Here is a 25,556-nt window from a genome sequence, read left to right as displayed (position 1 = left end):
AACAAGCAAAATTGAAGTTTCTCGATCTCATAATGGAGAGCTATACAACATTGTTCGTTAAGACAGTAAGCGGTGTGTTAGCTTATAACTTCTGTTTTAGCAAATAATGTGGCTTTTGATTAGGAACAGGTTACTCGGAGAGAAAAGCGTTGTAAGCATTAAATGTAAGCAGTTAAAGGAATATGTTTAGATAGATGATTTTTATTTAAATATAGAACAATTACCACCTATTTAGTGGAATCAAAGACAGAGCAATCCGAAGTTTCCAAAGGAAAAGAGGTGGTTGGAATACATTTCTGTTTCCCTGCTTGTGTGAAGAAGCAGTTGATAGTGTCCTTCTGAATAAGGAATGCTTTTGAGAATAAATTCTGAAGACTTGGTTATTCAAAGTTTTGATTAACTGTCTTAGGATGTTTTTGGATCTTAATAGCTATCAGGAACTAAAATTAGAATAAAGCTGTTATAACACGAATATTTTCTCTGCTTTCAATGTTTGTCCTGGGGACAAAACTTAAGAAGAATATCCGTGCAGTCTGCTAAAAGTGATGACTGTTTAGTTTATGAAGGGTATTCTAATTATACTAGGAGACAATCAGAAACTGTAGTTTCCGTGAGTACTATTTGATTGAACTGCATGAGAAATTGAATGTGCAATTTCGTAGGAGGTAGATTATGAGTTTGAAAAAGATAATAAAAGTACCTAGCAGCAGTTTTGGCTGCTTGGATGTGAGCCAGCTGTACTCTGTTCCTAAATCTGTTCAGGGTCAAGAATCGAGGGGGCTTGACCAATCCACAGCCCATCTTGTAAAACTACAGCCTGAAGCAAACACTTTAAAGAAGGCTTGACACTTTCTAAAGGTTATAACGAGTAAATAAACCATCAAATTACTCCTCTTTTATTGTTATGGTAGTCTTTTTATAAAAACACTTAAATTCATGTAGTCCTAAGGCATCTAATAAAAACTAAACACTCTTAAGGTTTTGTGTTCTTTGATATCTCATCAAAGTTGTGTATAATATTATGCTCCTAAGTAAAACAACAATGCTTTTGTCTTATTAAACAGCTGTAGGAACTTTTAAAAAAATGCTTCACACAACTTTTAAAAGCTTTCAATTCAAAATGGGTGAACTATAAATGTCCTTTAAAAGAAGTAAAAATGATGGATAAGGCTTATAATTGTTAGCCATTTCACAAGAGAACATTTTTAATCATATAATTGTCATTCTCACTTTGAGTATTTATTATGTTTACTGTTTTTCTCAGCAGTAGTTACATATATACACATTTTTTGATAGCTTTCAGATTTTCCTTTAGGATTCGGATACAAGTAGATTTGGGAGTAAATTGGAGGAGTGTTGTTCATTCACTCAGTTCTTATCTTCTTTAGTATTTAAAGCAAATAGTTCATTAAAAATTGAATTTAATGCAGTTTTCAAACTTGTATTATTGTATTTATTTAGTTAAATGTAAAGTATTTGGTATAGATATGGCAATTACTAGTTATAATTGTCTTAAACTTTAATGTTCTATATCTTAGAATAATATCAAAATTTTAAACCAAATACATGCACAAATGTATTTGTCAGTTTGTTGTTTTTCAGTGTTCTCATTCAGATTTAAAATTCTTACCTACACATTTTAAAATTGAAATGGTGTGCATGTTTGATTACGAATTGTCTGCCTGTTCCATTTTTTTTAATAAAATATTTTGGTTTTAAAATCATTTTCTTCTCATATGCAGTAAAGACTTTTGGTTGCATTTAGGTAACTGTTGCATTTAGGTAAGCCTAGTCCATTTGAATGAAAGTTTTGTTTGTCAAGAATTTGTAACATTAGTGTTTGCTACATTGCTCCCCTTTGAAATAATACATTCTTTTCACTCTATTTCATAAGTTGAGTTTGGATGGATATTTGTTGATCACCAGCAACAATGGAAATCAGTGATATTTTTGCTACTAGTTTCAGTGAGGTCAGAATCGCACTGCATATGCTAAGCTTTTTTATATTCGTTATTTTATCCTCATAAGCTGTATTTCCTTTCTGATGCTAGTCTGCTGTTAAAGTTTGTTGTATAAATGCTCTAAACCTGTGCTTTTGGCTTAACTAATATACCAAAGTATTTGAGTTTGTAAAGAAGAAAAGGCTAGACAGTTTTATATATAGAATCTAAAGAAATGCAACAACCATAGTGTGATTGGTTTGCATATATTCAAAATGTATACTTCTAAAATTACCTGACATGTCATGAAAAAGCATATTTTCATGACATACGCTCAATTGTGCAGATACTTCATCTGCTCTGAGGGCAGTTTTACTGTTAATTTATATTGATCTAACTCCACGCTACATCTCTCACAGCAATGCGTTCCTGTTGCTTCTCTTGCACTGGTGCAAACTCTTGGGTTCCATGAGGCTAGATCTGATTCAGCAGATAACTGGCTCCCTTCTTCCCACTTAGTTGTTCACTGGATCAAAATCCTGCTTTTGTCTATCAAATAGCCTTACATATGATAGTGCCTGTATAAGGGAGTGATAGAAATACGTAGTCTGGAGTTAGTGAAGAATACAACTGCAGTACATTTTTTGATTAGTTTAGGAATAATTTTCATGGCCTGTTTAAGGGTCAGATTTCATGATCCATACTTCTTTCAATTTTCTACAAGACTTTTGCTAATAATACATCATTTTAATCACATTTGTTGCTTAATGTCATGAATTGCTATTAAACTATTATAAGAAACTGTAAGTCAAAATTGCTTGTTTTCATCATCTCCAGGGAACTTAAGGGGATGTATTTTCATTCCGTACTTTTAGGTTAGTATGGGAAAAAAATTGCATTGCAACTGCAAAGTGCTATTTGTTAAGGCAGAACTAGGGCACATTGTTATTCTTTTAATTCTTTTATTTATTTATTTATTTACTCTAAGGCATATGAAATCTTTAGGTCTCTTCTCCAGCTGTATCATGTTGGCTCGTATCAGAAAAACAAAAGCTAAATAACTTTTTGCTAGTTCTCTGTGGGCCAAATTTTAATTTTAAATCTATGTTCAATATATTATGTTTAAAGTTCACATGAGTTTTGAGGCATATTTTTAGGTCCAGCAAGCAATTCTTGAAATACTTAGGAGCACCCTCATGTGGACGGAAGTGTGTTATTTCTGTCCACACATGTGCCTCTAAACTTCCTGTTAATCAAGGAAGTTGGTTTTGACTCTAAAACGTATAAACAATATCACTGTTAAACTATTTTAAATGCCTTTGGGACCAATTTTGCCATTTTGTTTCTACTGAGAGTAGTGTTTCTACTGATAATACAGTGGGACTATGAATCAAATGTTACACTGAGTGAGAAAGGGTTGGAAAACTTTAAAACAGATTTGTACTAGTTGTAGCACTACAAATATGCTCGTATTAAAAACTTGGAACCTTTTATTTGTACTGGGTTTAGGAAAGACTTTGCATGTCTTAAAGATACTGCATGCTTCATTCTTTGTGGCCAACCATTTGTATTATCTGCTTCACTAGAAGGAGGAAGAGCCTCAGTTTGTCCTTTTCCTTACTGTTTCAGAAAATTTATTGCTTTATCCAAAGGTGATTTTTCATGGTAAGTAATAGTAGTTCATGGTATTGTCAGTCAGCAGAGTTTTGCTTAACAAATATCAAGAGAATAATTTGTTTAAGGCCCATTTTTAATTTTTTACTAGAGCTGTCCCTAAATCCCTTTTCTGTTTTAGTTTGTTTGGTTTTGTTTGTTTGAGCAGTCTTTGCAGTAGTCTGGGCTGTTGAAGTGTGGGTCATTTCATGAGCACTATTTTTTTCATCAATTTAGAATGCAGATTTTGAATTGTAATGGGGAAGATGAACTCAAAGCATAGTGCTGAATATGATATATCAAAATTCACTAATTCAGAAAACATTTCCAGTTTTGGGAGTATTCTTTCGCCTTACACAGTCAGTTTGACCATTGTTGGAATGTATCTCGCTCAAGCCCTCAATAAATGCTACTGGTGCACCTATTCATCAAAGAGAAGGCAATCTTAACCGTGATATAGTCACTTTTTCAAGGTAGCAATCACTGTGGCAGAGAAAAGGCATGAAATTAGCCTGTTTAAGCTCAGAGCAACATATTAGTGTAGCTCTTTGGGTTTCTAAAGGAAATTCATTATTTTGAATRTATGCAGTAACAGGATAGCAGTGAGTTGCTGATCATAACATAAATCAAAAGTAAATCAAATACTGTTCTTGAGAGAAGTCATAATTCTCTGATAGAAGAACTTATTTTGCTTGGAGTATTGTGTTTGTAAAATAAGGCCAACACTCATAAAAAAGTTTGACTCAAAAGGGTAGCTGATTCCAAGCAGGAACATTTTACTTTAATACCAGAACATTTCAGAAAAATTCCCATAAATTGTTAGCAACCTGGATTATCAGCAGGCGTGTTTCTTTTATTATCACAGTAACAGTGTGATTCTTGACAAGATACTTCTGGTAAGAACAGGAGAGGTAACACACCCCTTCCCAACTGTTGTTAGTCTATTTTCTGGTTTGTTAAGTAAGCTTTAGATTTATAATCTTCTTTTCAGATAGTCTGGTAGCTCACCTTATCAAAACTGTGTTGATTAGCCATGACTTCTGTCCAACTTTTTATTTCCATATGGTAGGTCGGAAGGCTTCTTGACACAAAAGATTATGATAAATGTTTCACTTTTTCTTCTAAGTCATAATGTTTTTATTATCTCTCACTATTTTTTCACAGAGGATACTTTTGAAAAACTTTGCAAAGTATGGCCATAATAACAGAACTAATTGCTAACAAAAATTTCTGTTTGTTTTGGGAAATGTCAAAAAAGAACAAAGATATAATGCTTTGTGAGCCGAATCATTAAGATGTCATGAAGATTCTGAATCATTAACCATGATTATCTGTATCATTGATAAACAATTGATTCTTGACACACTTCTAGCTTGTTGAATTTATTTTCATCTCAGTATTTTGACTTGGCTCATCAGAATCAGGCTTTTTTCAACTGAGAAATTAAGATAAATGTGCCTGTTCTATTTCCCCTGACTCTGGTTTTATTGTAAGATGCAGAAGAGAGTATATATGAAAAGGGAACCGTTCCTGGTAATTAAGATAGCTATAATCTTAGTTCCTAATCTTCTGCTCTTCATGTCAGTTTGTTATTTATTCTGCAAATTTTCTGGTTGAAACAACATGTCTGCTATTTGACCAGATATGGAGCCTTTGCTTCCTTTTTCCTGTCCAGTGTATAGGCACATACTGTTCTGCGTAGTGAACTGTAAAGGAAGAAAAGTATGAATATACAAATTGTGTTGGTATTTGATTCGCAGGTACTGGTCTTATGTAAATTTATGACTTTTTTTTTTTAACTAGGAGGCAGAGATTCATTATGAAGATCAAATAAATAAAATTGTTGTTGAGAAACAGGAACTTGAATGGCAGAAGGTTGGTAACTTTCCTGTGTGGTTTTAATATTTTATTATTTAATTTTAATATAATATTAATATGGATTATGACTTGATATAATCCTTTTTAAGGTTATTATCATTTTACTAATACATGATAAAAGCTAATTTACTGTCTAGTCATAAACTTTTCTCACTTTTATATTGATTTTGATTGCTGCCAGCAATATGCTAAAAATCTGACTAACAAAAAAGAGTAACATCTCAAAGTTTGTCATGAGTGGAAATCTTTAATCGGAAGAGACGTAGAACTTGAAGCGATAGGGCGTTTAGTTTGAAATGAGGCATCTTSACACAATGTGGAGGAGGCTATACAGCAGCTTGTTTGCACTGTGCTTGGCTTTGGCAAGAGCTAGTACCAGTATAGCTGTACAAACAATAACCTTACTTGCAATGTGTTGGGGGGGGGGGGGGAAGAGAGGAATTTTACTGAATAAATTTGTTTTAAACAGTAATTTACAGGTAATACATACTCAAAAGTTATTAGCTTTAAATGTTCAGAATTAAGTTTTTAGTAAAGTGAATCTAACATTCTTTTTAGGGTTAGGGCTCCTGAGGTTATGCTTTCATAGGAAATCCATTCCTTTTGCTAATACTATCAAACCTATAACCCTGTCACTAGGTCACAAGATAAAAGGCTTCACTCTATATTTTACAATCACAGAAAAAACAATAACTTCAATTCCATCCTTGATCTTGGTATTTTTAACATCTCAGTAGTAAAGGAAGAGTATTTCTTCCTGGAGTTCATCCTAACCATCTTAAATTAATAATCTTAACTATGTGCTTTTTTTTTCTGAAAGATATATATGCGCACACAAAAACAGGAAACATCTTATATTTGTAAAAGCAACAGTGCTTTTAACTTGTAACCCTTTTTTGCTTTTCTTAATCTAGCATTGTGGTCTTTCTCAGTAATCGAGATTCAAAAGCGATGATTTCTATTCCTTCTGAGACCTTAACAACAATTTAATTTACCATTAATAAGATGATGTCACTTAAAGTCAATTAGATGAACTGTATTTTTTTCTGCACTTTGCATTTAACATAAACACATGGCAAACCTAATGTAAACAATGAGTTGCACATTTTAGTAACTTCATGTAAGCACATACACAGAGCTGTGAAACTTCAAAGGAACAAGCTAATATGAGTTTCCAGTTCTGGAGAGCCAAGTAAGATGAAAATGCTAAGAAGTGTGGCATTTAAATTGAATTTGTGACCTAATGCTTTCTGAATGCAGAATCACATTGACCTCAACAGTAGTTCAGTAAGTAAGTAGTAAGTTTCTACTCTTGGATTATAAAAGGTTTCTGTTGTATTCTCCTTCAGAGATCCCTTTCAACCAACATTTCTGTGATTTGGTGTACATTTTATTCTACCCTAAATCTGGCAAACTAATTTCAAATCAGGACATGACTTAAGCTAAGTCTGATTTAATATCGTGGTTTTAGAGGTAAATCTTTGTCTTCATTTTATGAATATCGTTGCTGCTGTGCTGAAATGCTAGAGTGGGGAAAACAGAATGAGTGGAGAAAATATTCATTTAAACATAATGAGTATACTCATACTTACTATAACATCATAATATCAAAGGTGCTTTTGCTTATAATTTTAAAAAAGTTACTTTGCCCTTCACTCCCTCTCTTGCACCACACACGTACATACTGTGCACGGGAAATATAACACAAACCTGAATTTCTGAGAAATTTATGTATAAACACATATATTTAAAGTTATTAAATAGCCTCAGCTGTGAGGCCTGTTAGGAAACCAATAATATAATGAATATCTGTAGAAAAGCTTCCAGTGTGTGKGGGGGGGGTTGKTTGTTTGTTTTTTTTAAGTCAAATACATCACTAATATATTGTAGAAGGAAGACTGATATATTATGAAGCGCTCACTAATTCTTTTGTCCAGTTACCCATGACATCAATGATAAAATTATATAAAGGATGACCATCTGTGAAACCAAATTTATATCTGCATAAATTATTATCTAATATTGGCTTGAATTCCTATAATCTAAAGATGAAATGTCATCTTAATTTAATTAACTGTGGATATCAAATTTATTCCTACATTGTGTCCTACTGAGAATAATTGATTTGATGGTGCTGCAATACCATTTCCAACTTTCTAACCTAGTTGGTATGCCTTTTATGCACTAGAGAACCAGTGTCTTTGAAGGTAAGTTCTAAGTGAAAACTTGGCTCAGTCCACAAGATTTTTGCTTTTCACATCTTTGAGTATTCATTTATGTAATAAATACTGTTTATTAGAATGTAAATACAACCCAAAACTTTTTGTAACTATCTTATGGTGAATTAATGAGTGTGTACATTAACTTACCCTCACAGATTCTCTTCTTATTCATATCAAAGGGTAACAGCTCTCACTTGTGGAATTTAAAAGCGACCAAAATTTTCTGGACCAAGGAGCAATTTTGGAGTTGCCTTTATCTCTTGAAAAACTCTTAATTTCTCAATAAAGGCAGGAGAGGAAATTATGCTTCCTATTTGTGAAACAAATTATTGATTCAATTTCTCTCAATTATTCTTTTTAAATAGCCTGAATTTTTATTTATTTTGTACAGTCAGTTAAATAATCAGTTTCCTATATCACACTAATACTTCTTACCTAAAAACACATCTATATTTTGAGATAGTTGCTCAATGACAGAATCTTTTGACTCCCTTTACATAATATTTGCTAGCGTCCAGAACTTCAAAAGCTGACCTTATAAAGATATCCTCCATATTACATCACTTTGATTTTTATTTATTTATTTTTTTTTTAATCTTGAGTGTAGGATCAAGATGCTTGCAGATCTTAAAGACTGCAAATTTGTGGAGTGTAGTATCAGTCTGAGATTATAATATGAAAAAATAACAAAAAAAAATTGTACATCTGTAACTCATTTTCGTATTTTTTATAAGTAGGAATGTAGCTATGCAGCAGAATGATAAAAATCTTACTTACACTTGATATTTTCTGCCCACCTTCAGCTCTTTCAGGTAGTTTATTAAATGACTAGAATTCATCTGAAAACAGAATAACAAATTATTATTTTTAATTGGATTTTTTTTTAATGGAGATGAAAATTAAAATTCTATTTAACTTTCTGGAACTGTGTCAGGATACTGTCTTAAGATGGGAATGGGTGTTGGATTGCTTCTGCAGCTTGATAGAATGGGTGAGAGTTAGTTTTGGAGGTCCCAGCAGCAACAAATCTGAAATCCAGATGAGAGAATTGTTACTCCATTATGAATTAGAAGAGAAGCCACTACCAAAAAGATGATTACCAGTTAACAAATGTCTCTTTTTAGTCTTCAGTCTTAGTTACTTAATTGATTATGTCTTTCTAAAAACACTTAAGAATATTTTTGTTTTGTTTTGTTTAAACACTCTATGTAAGGTTTGTTTTACGTATGATATTTAAAAGATACTCCTGTTATTTCCCATGAGCAGGAAGCTCTGCAGCATCAGACAGACACTTTGCATCACCAAAATGAAGAAGCTGTGGCCACTTTTAAAAAGCAGGTAGCAAAATAACGGCCCCCGGCTTTGACAATAAGATTTTTAATTATGATGGCATCAGTTGATATTAAAATACTTTTCTGTTGCATATTAAATGATAGAATATACAGCTCAAATAAACTGGTAACCCATTCTTCCTCGGATCATCTATTTTACAACTAATTTATAAACACAGAATCCATAGACAGAATTTTTGGAGAAGATACTGCTTCTTTTTAAACTGTTCTTTTTTTTCTCTCTCTCTAAGATAGCATGTCTTCTGCAAGTTCAGATTCATAACCCACAGTAAAAGATCTACCGTATASAGGTTTAATATTTTAAAGTGTGTTTCAGTCAGTAAAATCAGGGTTGTATTTTTATCTGCAATATGTAATCAACAAATGACATTTGAGTGTTGAAAGAACTTGTAGAGAGCAGTCATAGGAACTGAGATTGTTTTGCATGTGGTGATGAAGGATTTTATTGCTGATGCTGTATCAGCAGTCATACTGTCACACACAAAAATTAGCAAGTGATGAAGTTTTTCTATTTGTCTTGAGAAAAGAAAGTAATCTGTGATTTGCAAGATTGCTGTTGCTGTAGATCTATAGTTAAAAAAGAAGCACTATGCAGGGTAACATAACTGTATTACCTTTCAAGTTGTATGAATAAAATTAATCCTATGTGTTGATTTGTTGTTTTAATTTTTTATGACAATCAAGTTACAGACAAGGGTGTTTGCCATGGAAGAAGAAAAGGTACTGTTTGTAACAATTATTTATTATTTGTCATCCAGTGAAGCGCATAAGCAAGTGATAATGTTATATAGCTTACCAGACATGTTCTAAGTATGAACTAATTATATTATAATTGTATTATTTTTCTTGCTTTGGCCTTTGCAAAAGATATTTGTTTATAAACTACAGAATTATAATTATTTGCGAACTATAATTACTTGCTTGTTTATAACCTATAGTACTTGAGTTACTTGTGAAATGTCATTTTGAAATCTGCTAATGTTAAAATGATTGGAGAATAAGTGTTCTTTGATAGTTCTGCATTGAAGCTCTGCAGAGTTGCACTTCATTTGGGGATTTTGGAACATTATGTCACAGCCTTTTTCACATGCTAGCTAACCAAAAATAAAAATTTTAACTGGCTTAGTAAAACCACTTTTTAATAGGTCCTTTATTGGATTAGCTGAGTTAGTTTCATGAGGAACTTAACTAAACTGAAGTACAATGTTCTTAAGCCTGAATGTCTCCAGTATGTGTTTTTTGTTTTTTTTTAACCACCTGAGTTTTTATACCAAGTTGAGCAGCTTCCTCTTCTGAATACAGGATTTGCACAGGCCGTAATAGAGGCCAGTTTTGAACAAGTAGTCAAACCAGTGAATGTCTCCATGTGCATTCTCTTGTTTCACTTAAATTTCCAAATGATTCTTAAGTAAGAGTGGATGAGTATGCTTTGTATATCATAAGAATACACACAGAAATTTGCTAAACACTTAGATAAAACTAGTTTTTTAAGTATATTGATGTAAAATATTTTGCTGCATGTATAGCATCCAGCTAAAGTTCTTTTTTAAAATATTTTAAGTTTGTTCTTATTAAGACATCTAGCTTGTCTATACCAACCTGTGTACAAGTCCCTGTTTGGAGTTTCAATGATAGCTATTGATTCAGAATTAAATTTTTTATTGATTTTCTTTTTTTACCTCTAAATGCTTCTGTTGAATCCAAAAGTACTTTCAGTACTTTATACCAAAGTAACTGAATGAAAAAAATAAGCAGTAATGTTTTAGGACAGAATTTGACTACAAAGAACGGTTTTTGCTCCAATTTACATTATATACATTTTTCTGAGTCATCATGGTTGTTTCAGGAGTTTGCACAACCAGTACTATGTTAGAAACAAAAGGAACACATCAGGAACGGCTGAATGGATTTTTTTTTTTTTTCCAGGAGTGTTCTCTGTTGTCTAGATTCTGCTTTTTATTTTGATTGTTACCTGAGTTTCTTACCTGATCTAATTCCATTGAAGTCTTTTATTTACTTTTATATTTTTTATATATAATACTTTTATATATTTTATGTATATACACTCACACACACACACGTGTGTGTGTATATGTATACACACAAATCTATATATGTGTATATTTAATAATTTTAATGATATCAGAATACAGTTCATTCCCTTTCTAGCTTGGAAAAGCTGAGGAAGTTGTTTCCATGAACGTCCTGCTACAGTAGATAAGAAAATGCATTTACCTGATACCATTTTTTTTATTATTTAATATCTTTGTTCTAGACTAAAGTAATTTATTAATCCAGCTTTCGTTGGGCTTCTTTCCCAGAAAGGAAAAATCTAAAACTTACTGAGCAGTCATAAGTGTTGAAAATAAACAAGTATGTTTTCACTTTTCCCTATATAGCAATATACATACACACACACACGTACATACTGCTTTATTTTCATAACGCTTCTGGTGATAAGTTTTTGTTGTAAATGCGTTTATTTTGTCCAAATCCTGAAGTATGGCTTTTGTTGAAAGGGAAAATATCAACTTGCTGTAGAAACAAAAGAAAAAGAAATTGATGGCCTGAAGGAAGCATTAAAAGCATTACAGGTAAACCATTATTATTGTTAAATAACTTTATTTGCAATGCAGATGTCTTGGTTTTGGCTTTTCACTRGTAAGGAAATAGTTGTTTTTTAAGAGAGCTATTAAGGCCTTCTAATTTCATCTTTCTAGTCCATGTACACCTTACCTACAACACTGAGTTTCTGTTCCAGTCTTCAGTGTTGAGAGTAGTTTTAAGTTAGCTCTCCAGCTAAAGTTCTTTTCTTCTAAAGAACTGCAGAGTCAGTAAAAGTCTAGATGAAGTGTGAAATGTGATTGTTTCTTTTCATTTCCGTGGTCTTCCTCTTTCTTTGTTTCCTTCTCTGGATTTAAAGATACTTCTCACCTTGCCTGGAAACTCCAGTTTTGGACTCCTAAATAAAAACAAGTATTAACACGGGGCCTTAAACTCGTAAAGCTACCTGTGTTTTATGTTATTTTCCTTGATTTTGTTTCTCAAGGAGGTTTCTGTATTTTCCACTTAATCTGTGGCTTGCAAATGCCTGCTTGTCAGTAAAAGTAAAATTCTGTGGGATAAACCCACAATTTACTCTGGTGGCACTTGGTGCTATTTCTGTATGGTATTTTATCTTGTTGCATGACACTGGAGCACCTCTCATGGCTGATTATCAGTATTTGAAATAAAGGAAAACCTCTAGTTTATACTTTTCAAGAATATACGTAGGGACATAGCTAGTAGTCGGTTTTCTTTTAAAAATTGAGTCAGGTACATTTGGGACATAAAAGATGGTAGGACTGTGAAGGTGTATGTTCAAAACAGAAGAGAATTAGCATTGTAATGTGTTGCCAGATTTCAGGTATTGCCTGCTTCTAATTATTTTTCTACTCAAAAGTGAGTGGGATAGACATTAATTTCAATGAAAACAAAATGGTTATAATTCGTTGCAGTTTCAGACTGAAAGAAGAATTTTCTTTAAGAAAGATGCTATTTGTTTACCTGTTCCACTTTTTTTCCCTGAAAAGACTGAGATTTCCGAATTTGTCATTTGTTACAAGTCAGTTTAGGCTGTAGCTTTGACTGTACTGCTACTTTTGATATATTTTTTCACATTACCTTTTTATGGTCAAAAAGACTGATACCAATATAGTTTTAATTCTTTCATTTTGGGGGGTGCTCTTCCATCAGAATTAAAATGGAAAAATAAATAGAATTTTGTATTAATTACAAATTCTTAGGAGGTGAAATAGACTGCATTTGTCACCTTGGCTTATAAATCAGAAGAAAGGTTTATGTATCACAAAAAAGCTCTATAGACAAAGACTGCAGTATCAATTCATGAATTAGGCTGGATGGATGTCTTGCAGGGAGTGATAACACCACCCTTGATGTCGTGGATTTACAGTCAACTGACTCTCCTACAAGCAGTGATCTTTAGTGGCCTGGTACCGCCATCAAGGTGGAAGTGATGTTTCACCCTAAGAGAGACTTAAGACTTTGAAACTGGTGCTGAATGTGGCCACATAGTATTATTTATGGAATATAGAAACCCAGATGTAACTGTTATTGCAAGTATAGTAAGAATAAATCTTAGACTTGTCAGACTTATAGTATAAGACTTATAAGTACAATAGCATACATATTTTCCATGAAATGATGATGTTGGAAAGTGAAGACACATTTCTTGGTTATTATGACTGAATTATTTGCAATTTTGAATGTGAAATTTCCTTTTTACATTTATAAGTCTTTATAGTCTTCAGAACAGTGAAATCCTAGATTTAGAACTTGACACTAAATGTAGATTTTTCACGTTTACCTACAAACTGATTAGCTTTACATTTGCTCAGATTTGCTCAGATTTCTGGATCTGAATGAATCTCCAAATCGGAGAGACATCATCTTTATTGATTTTTTTTTTTCCTGATTATTTCATGTTATTTTGGTTGCAAAAGGGATAATTTAATTCTACAATAACTAAAGAAATGATAACCCTCATCTGTCTAATTTTGAACACTATTTAGGCATGTACTAGAAGCACTTCATTTAATTAGAGCCTCAGTTACGATAACTGAAGTGTTTTGTAAGTTTTAAATTTATCTGATAAGCGGTAAGGTGGTCTTACGGTGGAATTCTGGTAAATATGGACAGATACATTTGGAGAAAATCAGAAGCTGACAGTTGCCAAAGGAAGGATGATCTCTAAATAATCTGGAGAAATCTTATTTGTTTCGACTAGAAAGTAATTACAATTGTTGAAGATATTTTGATCTTAATGTTTAAATGAAATATTTTGTTGCTATAAATGCCATATATTAAAAATAAACTTTGTGATGCTCTGTGGGAACTTTAGTTCTTTAGCTATTCTTCTCCATCTGAATAATGTATAATAAGATTCATGGTTTTGCAAAATATTTCATTCTTGCTAGCATCCTGTTATAATAGATTGCATTCACTTGATATCACACTGTTTAGGTTTAATCAGCAGGTTAACACTGAAGGTGTTCTAGAAGCAAAAGAAATTTCTTCCCATGCCTGGCCTTCTGTGCCATAGCTGCAAGGGTTTTGTTGCTTTGTTCAAACCTTGGCGTAGCATAGGTGGTGTATTAAATCCTTCTATGGTCTGCTGAACATAATAAATGGATAGCAAGAGTAATGAAAGATTCCACTGGCCTTTCTTAAATAAGATAAACTGAAATTAAAAAAAAAAAAAAGTTTTACATAAAATGTTTAATGTTTGGTTGAGAGTACAGGTCAAAAATTTGAGTAATAGTATATTTCAGTCTTCAGATCTAGGAAATTCTTCTTTGAACAGGGCTTGAGGAACCAGCTGCTCACAGTGTGAACCTGTGGGCCCCAAAAAATTATTTGGAAATCAGACTAAAATAGGAGTGAGCAATTTCTAAATCAGTTTTGCAGTCCCTATCTAAAGAGTCAGAATTCCACCTTAAAATAATTGTTCTCTAGACTTAGTTCTTCTAGAAATAACACTTCTGTATAAGATTTATGCATACTGGGTTCCTTGACATTTCTGAACAGTCTCTATATCTCTTGTAATTTTTATAGAAACATTGAAACTGAAGCTCTTGTGATATTAAGTATTATGCATGTCAAAAATCCTCTGTGATGTCAATGGCATCCTGTAACATACAATAGTAGAATGAAAAATACTGTGTTAATGACTTCGAATGGCAGTCATGTTATTGAAGCATGCAAGATGAGTACAAAAAGTCTTTATATCCCACCATTCTAAATGGCTTCTTAGAAGTTTGTTTTCCAGCAGGGAACACATCTTCTACTCTTCTAGGACTTAAGGGAATACTTCTATTTCTACCCTGTTTTCTTCTCATTTTTTTTGTTTGTTTTGTTTTGTTTGTTTGTTTCTTTCAAAACATTCAGTTTACAGGTTGGAGTCTGTTTACACATCATTTTTATGACATATGTCAGGATACACAGATTTATGCTTTTTCAAAGTTCTTGTAGAAACAAATCAATGTAATGCTTTTTTTACATCATTTAAACATTGAAGTGAAATTATATAAAGTGAGTCTAATAAAAGAAATAGTGTAATCATTAATTTGAAAATAGTATTACTGTACTGGATGGGCGATAAATGGAATTAAATCATAGGTTTGAGAATACTGAAAGAATGTGCAGTCTGTCTTCAGAAAAATGTAACAATTTAATTGTACAATTAAATGTTGTACAAAATGTACAATTTAATAGGTCTTTTTTGTTTTACAGATTTCGAAATATGCTTTACAAAAGAAATTGAATGAAATGGTAAGAAATTAATAAAAGAAATAAAGAACAGGTTTTATGACAATAGAATATCAGCTTAGAGTATAATGCAAATGCTAACGAACGATAACTTGAGTGATAATTATTACAAATAACCAAAAGAGGTGGCATCTCTTCTGAATCTTTATAAAAAAAATTCTCTCAAATACAGTATTTTTTTGTTTTTTGTATTCTGACAGCTGCTGTGTATCACGTAGATTTTTTTCTCCCTAGATTAAAGTAGTTCTTAATTGGTACATTTGTTTTCTTTATAGATTAGAGTGAAGATTGATTTTATAGAATGGGATATGAATAATGGAATTATATTACCCTTACACTTATAGGATCTAGCATATTCATCCTCAAGAAGTAGCAGAGACATCCAAGGGGGATTTTTGTTTTTATTTTTTAAGAAAAACCGATAATATTTTCTTTTTACTCTTTTCCCTTGTCTTTTCAGAATTACTTCTTAACTTCAGTTCCCCTAAACAGTTTAGATTTCATCCAGTACAGCTTACTCCCTTTGACACTGAGAATAAATTTATACAGAGTGACAGCTTAGTCACTCTGAACCCTGTTGTCTGTTTTAGGAAGTGAAAGAGTGAGCTGCAGAAACATTGCTAAGCTTGATTGAATAAATGCTGTGAAAATTCTGCTGCTGCTCAACTGGAAAGAATAAAGATAATATTGTCAGACCATTATAAACTGTGATTTTAATTAAGAAGCTCAAAAAACTAGAGTCCAGTTTAGCTTTAAGTACCATGGCATTTGTACTGAAAGTCATCTTCAACGCTACAGTGGTTTTACACAAAATATGGTGAAATTGAATAATGTGCCCTCTGACCTGGGAGATAAGGCTACAAGTTAAAGATCAAAGGCAACATAAAATGTGTTTTGTCTTACTTCACTTTTAACTTGCATTTGTTCTTAAAATACGTATAATCTAAAACATATTTAAAATATAAATGTAAGTTCAATAATTTTGTCTATCATTTCACATAGTACCTCTTATTAATAATCTACAAGTTCTGTTTTCCATATGAAAGAGAATATTTAAATCATAACACCTTTTATATAAATTAGAAATACATCTGTGCTGCTTAAGCAAATATCTTGCTTTCCTATGTTTATAAATAAATTTCTAAATAATTTACTATTTGAATATTTTGAAAACATTGGGGTACTGTGATTTTGATGCACAGTATAGTTATTTAAAATACTATTGAGTCGGGACAACATGTTAGAAATCCCCGTTGGGATGTAGCACTACTAAATGTAACACCTATGGCATGGCCGAATTTATACTGGATGCTCTGATATGAGATGATGAAGACAAAAGAACGAAGAAATAAGAAGTTAATTCTTTCCTTCAGCCTTATGCAGCAGCAAGTTAATACAGTTTTAGACTGGGTCAGATTCTACCAACTTTATTCCTTGAGTATCTGTACTGAGATAAAAGGTATGTTTTAGAGATCAGAATAGTTTCCAATTTAAGTAGTAGTAGCCAGGGTAGTCTCCTAGACACTTATCACAAATGGCTATATATTCAAAAGTAAAATGGAGGAAATTCCAATTCATTCATTTATTTGAGATCCATTTCTATTTCAATTTTAAGCTTGTTAAAGAGAGATTAGATTGTGCTCTGGCTAGTGTCTTGAGAGCAAGCAGATGTACTGTTTCTTTTATCTTTGGTACCTTAGAAATCCTGCTAGTCAGTATAGCAACCTTGTATCTGCTGAGGAATTGAGCATGTCCCGTTGACATAGCACTTTATTGTGGTTTTGTTCATTTTATTCTGTTCTTTAAATCTAGCATACACAATGTTCATATATTGTATATACACCATATTGTAGCCATCTATCCAGTTAAATTTATATGAAAATCATAGTGTTGGTATCATTCATATGATGAAAATAGGCAGAATTCTGAAATAGTCAAAATTTTTGGTTTATACTGAAAAACTATAGAAAGAAATGAAGGATTTCTTGTTCTTCCATTTTCCTCTCGTTTCCATTATGAAAGTGTTGATTACTGTATGTGGTATAATCACTTTGCACCTGGCTGCATATGCCAACTCTTATGCAGTCCAGAGGCTACAGAATGATTATTACCAAGCTAGTTGTCTGACAGAATAGAATTGAAAGTGGCTTTTGTGTTGTCTCCCTTTCTTGCTGCAGAAGTAAAGGAGTAACAGGAGGAAAAGAGTCTTGGTCAGGTCTTTGTTTCCTCCTTCACTGGTTTCCTGGGAGGTGATACAATGTAGAGTGCTAGAATGTTCTGGAAGTATAAATAAAATCTGATATAAAGTAGAAAAAAAAAGTAAATTTTTCATCTCTTCATGCATTCCCCTGTTGACCTGCATTGTCTGATCCTGGGCATGTCTGAGAAAGTAAGTATTTTGAGTTATTTCTCTTCTCCACTAAATTTCTGTTTGCAGTACCTAAACCTTAAAAATGCATCATGGCGCTAAAACGTGAGAACCAAAAATAAGACTAAGGCTGGTGTTGGTTATTTTAGAGACAGAATCTTGGATGCAGTCCAAAAGAGCAAATTTAGAGTGTAAATTCTCTGTGTAGTCAGTGGGGAGACGTTGGTATCTACAAAGTAGTCATTCAGAGCATCCGTATTAGTATGATTTAAAATACCCCTGGGTATAGCTGGGATGAATACCTCTGTGAATGTGTAGTAATTAGTATAGTTTCACTTGCTAACTGTGTTTATATTGGTAAATTAATTGTTCTTGAGACCTTTTGTTGAAGCTAAAGTCAAGTGACATGAAATGGCCCAGGTCCATTAAAATCTATCCCTCTTCAAAAGAAGGAAGCTGCATTCAAACGTGCCAGATCATTCTTGGTAGTAAGTCTCCTGAACTGTGTCCAGAAGCCATTTATATGAGCCCTAGATGGCCTAGGCCAGAATATGCCAGGGACATTCTAATGAAGAATAGAGAGTAAAGAGTAAAGACATTTCCTGAGAGATTCCCTGCCACCATTTAGTTTTGTGAAATAGATATATCTAACAAATGAAATGAAAAATGAATCCATGTAAAAGGTTATGTCATTTTAAAAGTTGGTTTGTTCTTAATCTAAGATAGGAATTTTATTTCCTTTTCACATTTTTTGGAATTTGCCTGTAGTTATTCTATGCTGTATAACAATATAGTGTGAAGGAAGTGGTACAGTATAAATTAAAAGTATTGTTTTTGAGGAAAAAATGGTGAGAACTGTTTGAACTAGTATGGGAACAGTTCTCCTGTTTCGAAAATTTACAATTGGTAGCTCTGTGCATAATTTTCATATGATCTTGCCTCAGGTCTCCATGCCATAACAACTCCTTTGTTTCTCTGACACTTTCACCTCCCAATTACCACCTTCTGTTTTGCTGCATAACTCCAACTAGTGACTCAATTTCCAGAATATTTTTCAGATATGAGCAATTCCCTCTTTGCCTTCCTCCAGTCACCTACCTGACCCTGAACTATTTCCCTGATCTAGTTCCACCAAGAAATCATTGTGCCTCAACAAACCATATGGCCACAATCAGTTCCACTCCCCATCCCAGCTTATCTTTATTATTGGTGAAGGGCAGTGCAATAATTCCTTTTCTTGCAGTATCAGACATTAGGATGGAGAAGCAAGATTCTGTGGGTCTTGCTCCAACTCCAGGGTCATACCCTCCCTATCCTGCAGTATCTCCTGGTGTTTCTTTATTGTGTTTTGTGGAAGGAAGTTTTAAGATCTTTTTATTGTGAGCAGAAGATTCATATGCTCCAGAAGGATGTCAGAAGGCAAACCAAATCGCTTTTGTTTTACTGCGCACTAAGCCTGAAGTATGGCTTGCCATCAAAAATCATATTTAGGCAAGAGGTAAACTCCAGCCACTCTTAACAGAACTTTTGAGAATATAGCAGGCCAATTCCTTTTCTCATTGGAAAGAGCCCTGGGGAAAAAACAAAGTGTATTTTACTTTTCTAGTGAGGAGGAGGGAGGGACACTGGTGCGCTTACTTATGAAATAAATTGGGAGAACACTAAGAAAAATGCATATAAAAGTGCAAAAACTCAGATTTTGCCACTATTCAAGTATCTCATTTGTGACGCTTGCTTGTTCGTCAGTCTCTAGAAAAAATACACTTGAATGACTGTCAGGACAAAGTGGAATATTATAAATTTTCCATTTTTTGTTATAAATCCCACATCCTAGCATTAGTTAAGCACAGTTCTTCAACACTTTACTTACAATTAGGAAAAAGAGAAAGTATATGAAAATTCATTGCCTGCGTTCCTAGCAGTGATTCTGAAGTGGTGGTGTTTTTTTACTAGTGCTTCCATTATGACTTTCCATTTGCTGTAATGTGTTTAATTTCATACCTTATAAAACATGAGAAATTTGTATTGTATATCCTGTTTTGCTAGTCTTATGTTGGTCATTTCTTTTGATTACTATGAGCTTTTATTATCCTTTGATGCTTGGACATGTATTGCATTTGTTACTGTGTGAGAAGGGAGCCTTACAGAAGCCAGACAGACTGGGCCAGATTCATCCTTGTGTAACTGTTGAATTTGCACACAGAAATCAGTTTGGCCCAATTCCTTTTATTTGCTGTGTTTCTCTACTGAAGATTAGAAGTAGATTAGATGTCTAAATAGATGGATATCTTTTCTGAGGAATTAATTTGACCACTCTCTTTAAAGGAAATTGATTTAAAAGTTGTCCAAATACTACATACAAAGCTATCACAAAAAAATTCAATATAAAGAGGAACAAAAAAGGAACTTGGTGTATGGGAAAGAAAGGAGAACAATTAAAAATCAGTGACACATATCACTGAATATAGTTTCATGTGAATATATGTTTTTCAGTCACCCCCTCACAAAACAATAGAGTGTTATTGGTAAAATTAACTAAATTTAAATAAATTTTACTTAATTACCCTGTGGTATTCATTGCAACAAGCTATTACTTGGGCCAAGAAATTAACAGAAGTAAAATAAAGTGTTAGATTCTTACAAAGGTAATCGCAAAACTACAAATACATAATCTTAAAATAGAACTGAATTCATCATATTTCAAGTTATTACAACTGCTTGTCGATACTGCTTTGAAAATCATAGTTGTTCATTAAAAGATTACTTGTATTTTCTGTGAAGCATGTGGTATTAATCTGCATTACTTGCACTAATTAACTCAAAGTCCTGGCTGCTCTTTAGAAGTAGTTAAGGTGCTTCTGTTTTTAGCAAGTATGTTGAAATTATTTTCTTTAGGTGTCTCAAATATATAAATTCTCTCCTAACTCTCCTTACCCTATGTCATTTTTAAAAATCACAAAATAGTTGAGGTTGGCAGGGACCTCTGGAGATTGTCTAGCCCAACCCTCTGCTCAAAACAAGGTCAGTTACAGCAGGTTGCTGAGGGCCGTGTCCGGTTGGGTTTTGAGTATCTCCAAGGGTGGAGACTCTCTCACAGTCTATACCAGTGTTTGACCACTCTCAAGTATTAAAAAAAAAAAAAAAAAAATTCTTATGTTCAAATGCAATTTCCTGTGTTACAGTTTGTGCCCTTTCCCTCTCCTCCTATCACTGGATACCACTGAGTGGAGTCTGGCCCAGTCTTCTTTACTCCCCCACCATCAGATATTTATACACTTTGATAAGATCCCTCTGGGCCTTCTCTTCTCCAGGCTAAGCAATCCCAGCTCTCTCAGCGTCTCCTCATATGACAGGTGCTCCAATCCCTGAATCATCTCTATGGCCCTATGTTTTGAACAACAGTGAATTGAAAACAGTGTTTTTGTTTGAGTTTTTATTTGTATTGCCATATAGCCTAGAAAGCTTTCCTTGTGGAAACTCTATTATTCAGGGAAGTGTTTAAGACCATAATAGGAAGGCAGTACTTGTCCCAGTGGGTTTACAAAAACAGACTGGACGCTCTTCACATCATAGATAGCTTTTTTTTTATTTAACAGGAGGGAGTAAATTTTTAATGATGCATGCACTGGCACTGTTGCAAAAGTTTAAGGTGCTCTTACCTTATCCTGTCTCCAGCCACTTACTCGTTTCTGCCCTGTGATCCTCTCTGAAGGTGTTGGGACCACTGATTGTGGGGGCTGTGATTTAAACTGTCTAAAATTTTAAAAGGGGCTGCATACTTTATTGTATGGCTGCAACTGAGAGCAGGGTTAGTTTGGTTCAWTGCTGCAGTAGGGTCAAATGAGCAGCCAGGGCAATAAGTTGCAAACGTATTGCTGCCGAAGCCACTATTACTGAATCTGCAGCCAAAGACATGGGCAGGTACAGCTCCAATATGAATAGCTGATGGAGGGTGGGGACTGTTAAGCTGCATGGACATCCTATATCAAAGGAGTGAGAGTATGCAATGCTGCACTGAATGGTAGTGCAAGAAGACAAATATGTGCCACAGGCAGACATTGAGGCGGTGTTAGTATGCTAGGCTATATTCACTATACCGTGGCAGACTAAATATGTTCCATGTAGGCCACATAGCAAAGAAAAAGTCAGGATTTGAAGAAAGTTAATGTAGTTATGAATACATTTACAGGAAAGCATAAGGGACAGCATATGAGAATATGTGGAAGTACTTGTTTGATTATCTAACAAATAGATGAAAAATTTTTGGAATGAGGTGCCATCTGGAAATGGGAACTGATCATCAGATATGAAATAGAGATATTCTGGGAATGATTTTGCATTTTTATGCTATTATGATAATAAGCATTTGGAGAGCTCATTTGTACATGCATGCTAGTTTGTATCAATAAGCAGGTGCTTCATTTCTGTTTCAAACAGGATCAAAAACTACAGATGCACTTAACAGCAAAAGGGGAGCATCATAAGAAACTAAATGAAGTTGAGAAGTGTTATGCTACTATTGTGTATCAGTTTGGAATTGTGAAAGGAATTCATGGAAAATTAGAGCACAGTGGTATGTATGTCTTCAATGTCCTCCTGCACTTGTTTTTGCTGTATTTTGCTTCAACACTGAGTTGAAGACACCTGACAGAGTTCAAAAATAGTAGCTGCCGTGTGCCACCCATGAAATGTATCAACTGACAATTTCTGTATCTGAGTAGTTAGTTTTTGCAGTATTTCTTTCTGTGGCAGTGCCATGTTAAGCAGCACAGTCTGAGTACTTCTTCTGCTCATTGCTGTTACACTAATACAGCTATTTATGTGACCATATGGTGAATTATACTGAGGAACCCATTTGCGTTCAAAACAATCCATCAGCAGACACCCATCCCCTGAAAAAAAGTGTTCTGCTTACTTTGAATCAGTTTCCTGGTATCATTCATCATACATCCACATAAAAAGTTATAATAGCTCAAATGAGGGGGTGAAAGAAAGGTATTAGCAAATATAGAAGAAGATGGATGCTATTTAAACCAGCTTTGATGCTAAGAAAAATGGACAGAAATCATTAATGAAATAATATTTAATTTGTTGTACAGAAATAGAACATCTCAAAACCAGCTCAGTAAATAAATAAGGCTATATGAATAACTTTATTCAGTTACCAGTTACCTAACTTCTGACTAAATTAGATATTCAGGCATTATAAATCTGTACCTGATCCCCATTCATGTGTTAAAACATAAAAAAAATTATTTGGAAATCTACTAACATACAGAAATATTACTCTACATACCTTCATCTTCACTTTATATACATATATATATTTGTGTTTTCATCTGTAAAGTAATAAAGCTGGTACCTCATATAATGAAATTTCATTTAAAATGTGGTTTTGCACCCAATAATTTGAGAGCGAAATCCTTGTTTTACATAATTAATACATTTTTACACAAGCATACCAGTGTATGTGTGAAACATGGGCTTCTGTGTGACTATTGTTTTGCATGCTTATAGATTATGTCTATATAGACATATTCTTTTTAAAGAAAGGGAGAAGAAGTTGTGTAGCTCAAAAAAATCTTTTCAAATACTGAAGTTTAGAAGCTTTTTCTGCCTGAAACCAGCTAGCCTTTCTAGCTTTAATAAACTGGTAAACTGTTCTATGGAAATTTGTGATATTTCAGTACTTTGAGTTACTTCTCGTATTCCAATTTTTAAAAAATATATTAAAGTTCAGTATTAGGAAAAAATGAAGAGAAAACATTGCTGTGCTTTCTTTTTACCTATTATGGAAAAGCTCTGTCCAATGTGTGTCTGATATGGAAAATTCGCTTTGGAATTTCATAGAAAAATAACATTTAGTCTCAGTATTTACACTATTTGAACTACCTTTTAGCATGTTTCTACTTATATTTGTCAGTAATTGCAAATGAACGTCTGGAAAAGATTAAGTTATGAACTGCTTTTGTTCAACAAGAAGCCAATCAGTTTACCAGTTCAACTCTAGTGCATGTTTTACTGCTGTAGGAATTCGGTTTGCATGGCAGTACATAGGAGTTATAGTAGGCATATAGATCACTTTTAAATTCTGAACAAGAAACTGCAGTCAGTGGAAAAGTCATGTAGGAAGGGTAACAGCCTTTTTTTTTACACAAATTTTTTAAAGTCATAAACTGTTGTTCTTTGTCTGTTATATTAAAACAGTATGTAGGGAAATAAGAAAGTGAAAATTGACATATTAGTGTTGCGTAGGGAAAATACTACAATTTAYAGTAAGATCCCAAACTTATTGCCTGTACAGGGTCCCACTACTAGTATTTTAAAGCTAGAGAGTGAATTCATGACACTTGTTGAAGTTGAAAGATAGGAGAGACTTGTACCAATTTAATGCCTGATCCTTTTCTTAGTTGTTTCAGAAGGTATTTATTACAATCTTGAAGTATTCCATTTTTTAAGCACATACTCTCGTGTGAAACTGCAAGCTTGTTTATTGTGTTCTAAGGCTGTTGCCCACCACTTCTCTTGGAGTTTATCTTCTTTAACAGAAGAGGAAAGAGATTTTGGGGAACTTTTTTTGGGGGGGGAAGAGAAAGGATGGGAGGGTCTGGAGTTCTTGTGTTCAGTGTTGTGCCAAGGAGCTTTTTGAGAAAATAAAAAGATTAGGAGTTCATAAAGAGGAGGCAGAAATTAAAAAAGGCTGAGTTCAGAGAATCAAAATACTGAGACTGGATAAGCTGACTGAAAAGTATAGGATCTGGTGGGTATCTTCAGGTTTTCACTGTAAAACTTTACACAATTTCAGAGTGAAGTCTTGGCCTGTATAAAGTCAATGAGAAGATTCCCTTTCATTTCAGAAGGGACAAGAGTTTATTCTTAGCTCTTTCTCCTCATTATCCTCTGCTGTTTGCTGTCTTTCATGTCCTATATGAATATAACTCTGTACATCTGTTAACTCAATTATTTGAATGTTCTGTGGTTCATTATGGTAGGTCTCTGATGTTCTGTGTTCCTTTGGAAATAATTAAAAACATCAGAAAATTAAAAATTACAAGATGGTATAAACCATCTGTTACTATCTGATGTAGTACTCGCATATAGTATCACAAAACACAGAAAAAGTAGTTAAGCCATATTTTCAATCTTAGTTACATTTTCACAAAGATGTTAAATTATATTATGCATTATACAAATACATTGCAGTTGTAAATCAAATGTACATTCAAATGTGAAAGTATATGTTGACTTTTTAAACTTTTATTTAAAGTACAAGAAGCAATACAACTCAATAAGAAACTAACATCAGTGAATAAAAGGCAAGAGACTGAAATAATTAAACTGAAGGAAGTAAGTATAATATGCATTTCTAAACGTGTAGATGGGCTTCTTTGGGACTTCTACAAGCTACTGTAGTATTAATAGAAGTAGTGTACGTGCAATAGAACTGTTCTTCCTAATATAATGAATGGCTAAATTAGTCTTATGCTCCCTTTTTATGTGCAGATATTTCAGATGAATGCCCATCAAACACTGGGTAGCTCCGAAGAGTTTCTGTAACCTAGGAATTCTTATTTACCTCTACAGCTTCCTATTTTTTTCTTGTTAATTATTGGCAGCCTGTCTTCTCCCTGTGCTGTGTTGTCATTGCCTCTCCTGTCTAATATAGAAAGGTGGAAGTGATTTTTTTTTTTTCAGTGTAGTCAAGAGAGATAGAATGTGAAGACGAGGAAGATGGTTACCTATGCCATAGAAGCAAGCTGATAGCTTGACAATGAGAGGTGTAACAGGATCTCCATCAGAAGCAGGAGAGTTTTGT

General features: G+C 33.4%; 1 protein-coding gene across 1 annotated transcript in view; it reads left to right on the top strand.

Moving 5' to 3' along the window:
* Nucleotides 1-25,556, top strand: part of CCDC73 (coiled-coil domain containing 73) — an 87,075-nt gene that overhangs the window by 30,625 nt on the left and 30,894 nt on the right. Inside the window, exons 3-9 of the mRNA XM_026087686.1 lie at nt 5,397-5,468; nt 8,960-9,031; nt 9,730-9,765; nt 11,565-11,639; nt 15,337-15,375; nt 22,178-22,313; nt 25,008-25,087. Coding sequence (XP_025943471.1) covers nt 5,397-5,468; nt 8,960-9,031; nt 9,730-9,765; nt 11,565-11,639; nt 15,337-15,375; nt 22,178-22,313; nt 25,008-25,087 — 510 coding nt within the window. The remainder of the gene's footprint in view (nt 1-5,396; nt 5,469-8,959; nt 9,032-9,729; nt 9,766-11,564; nt 11,640-15,336; nt 15,376-22,177; nt 22,314-25,007; nt 25,088-25,556) is intronic.

This window comes from Apteryx rowi, unplaced genomic scaffold, assembly GCF_003343035.1.
Source record: "Apteryx rowi isolate R43461 unplaced genomic scaffold, aptRow1 scaffold_73, whole genome shotgun sequence".
Taxonomy (NCBI): Eukaryota; Metazoa; Chordata; class Aves; order Apterygiformes; family Apterygidae; genus Apteryx; species Apteryx rowi.
Note: the sequence above shows the minus strand (reverse complement) of the source record. Positions and strands in the feature narration are given on the sequence as shown.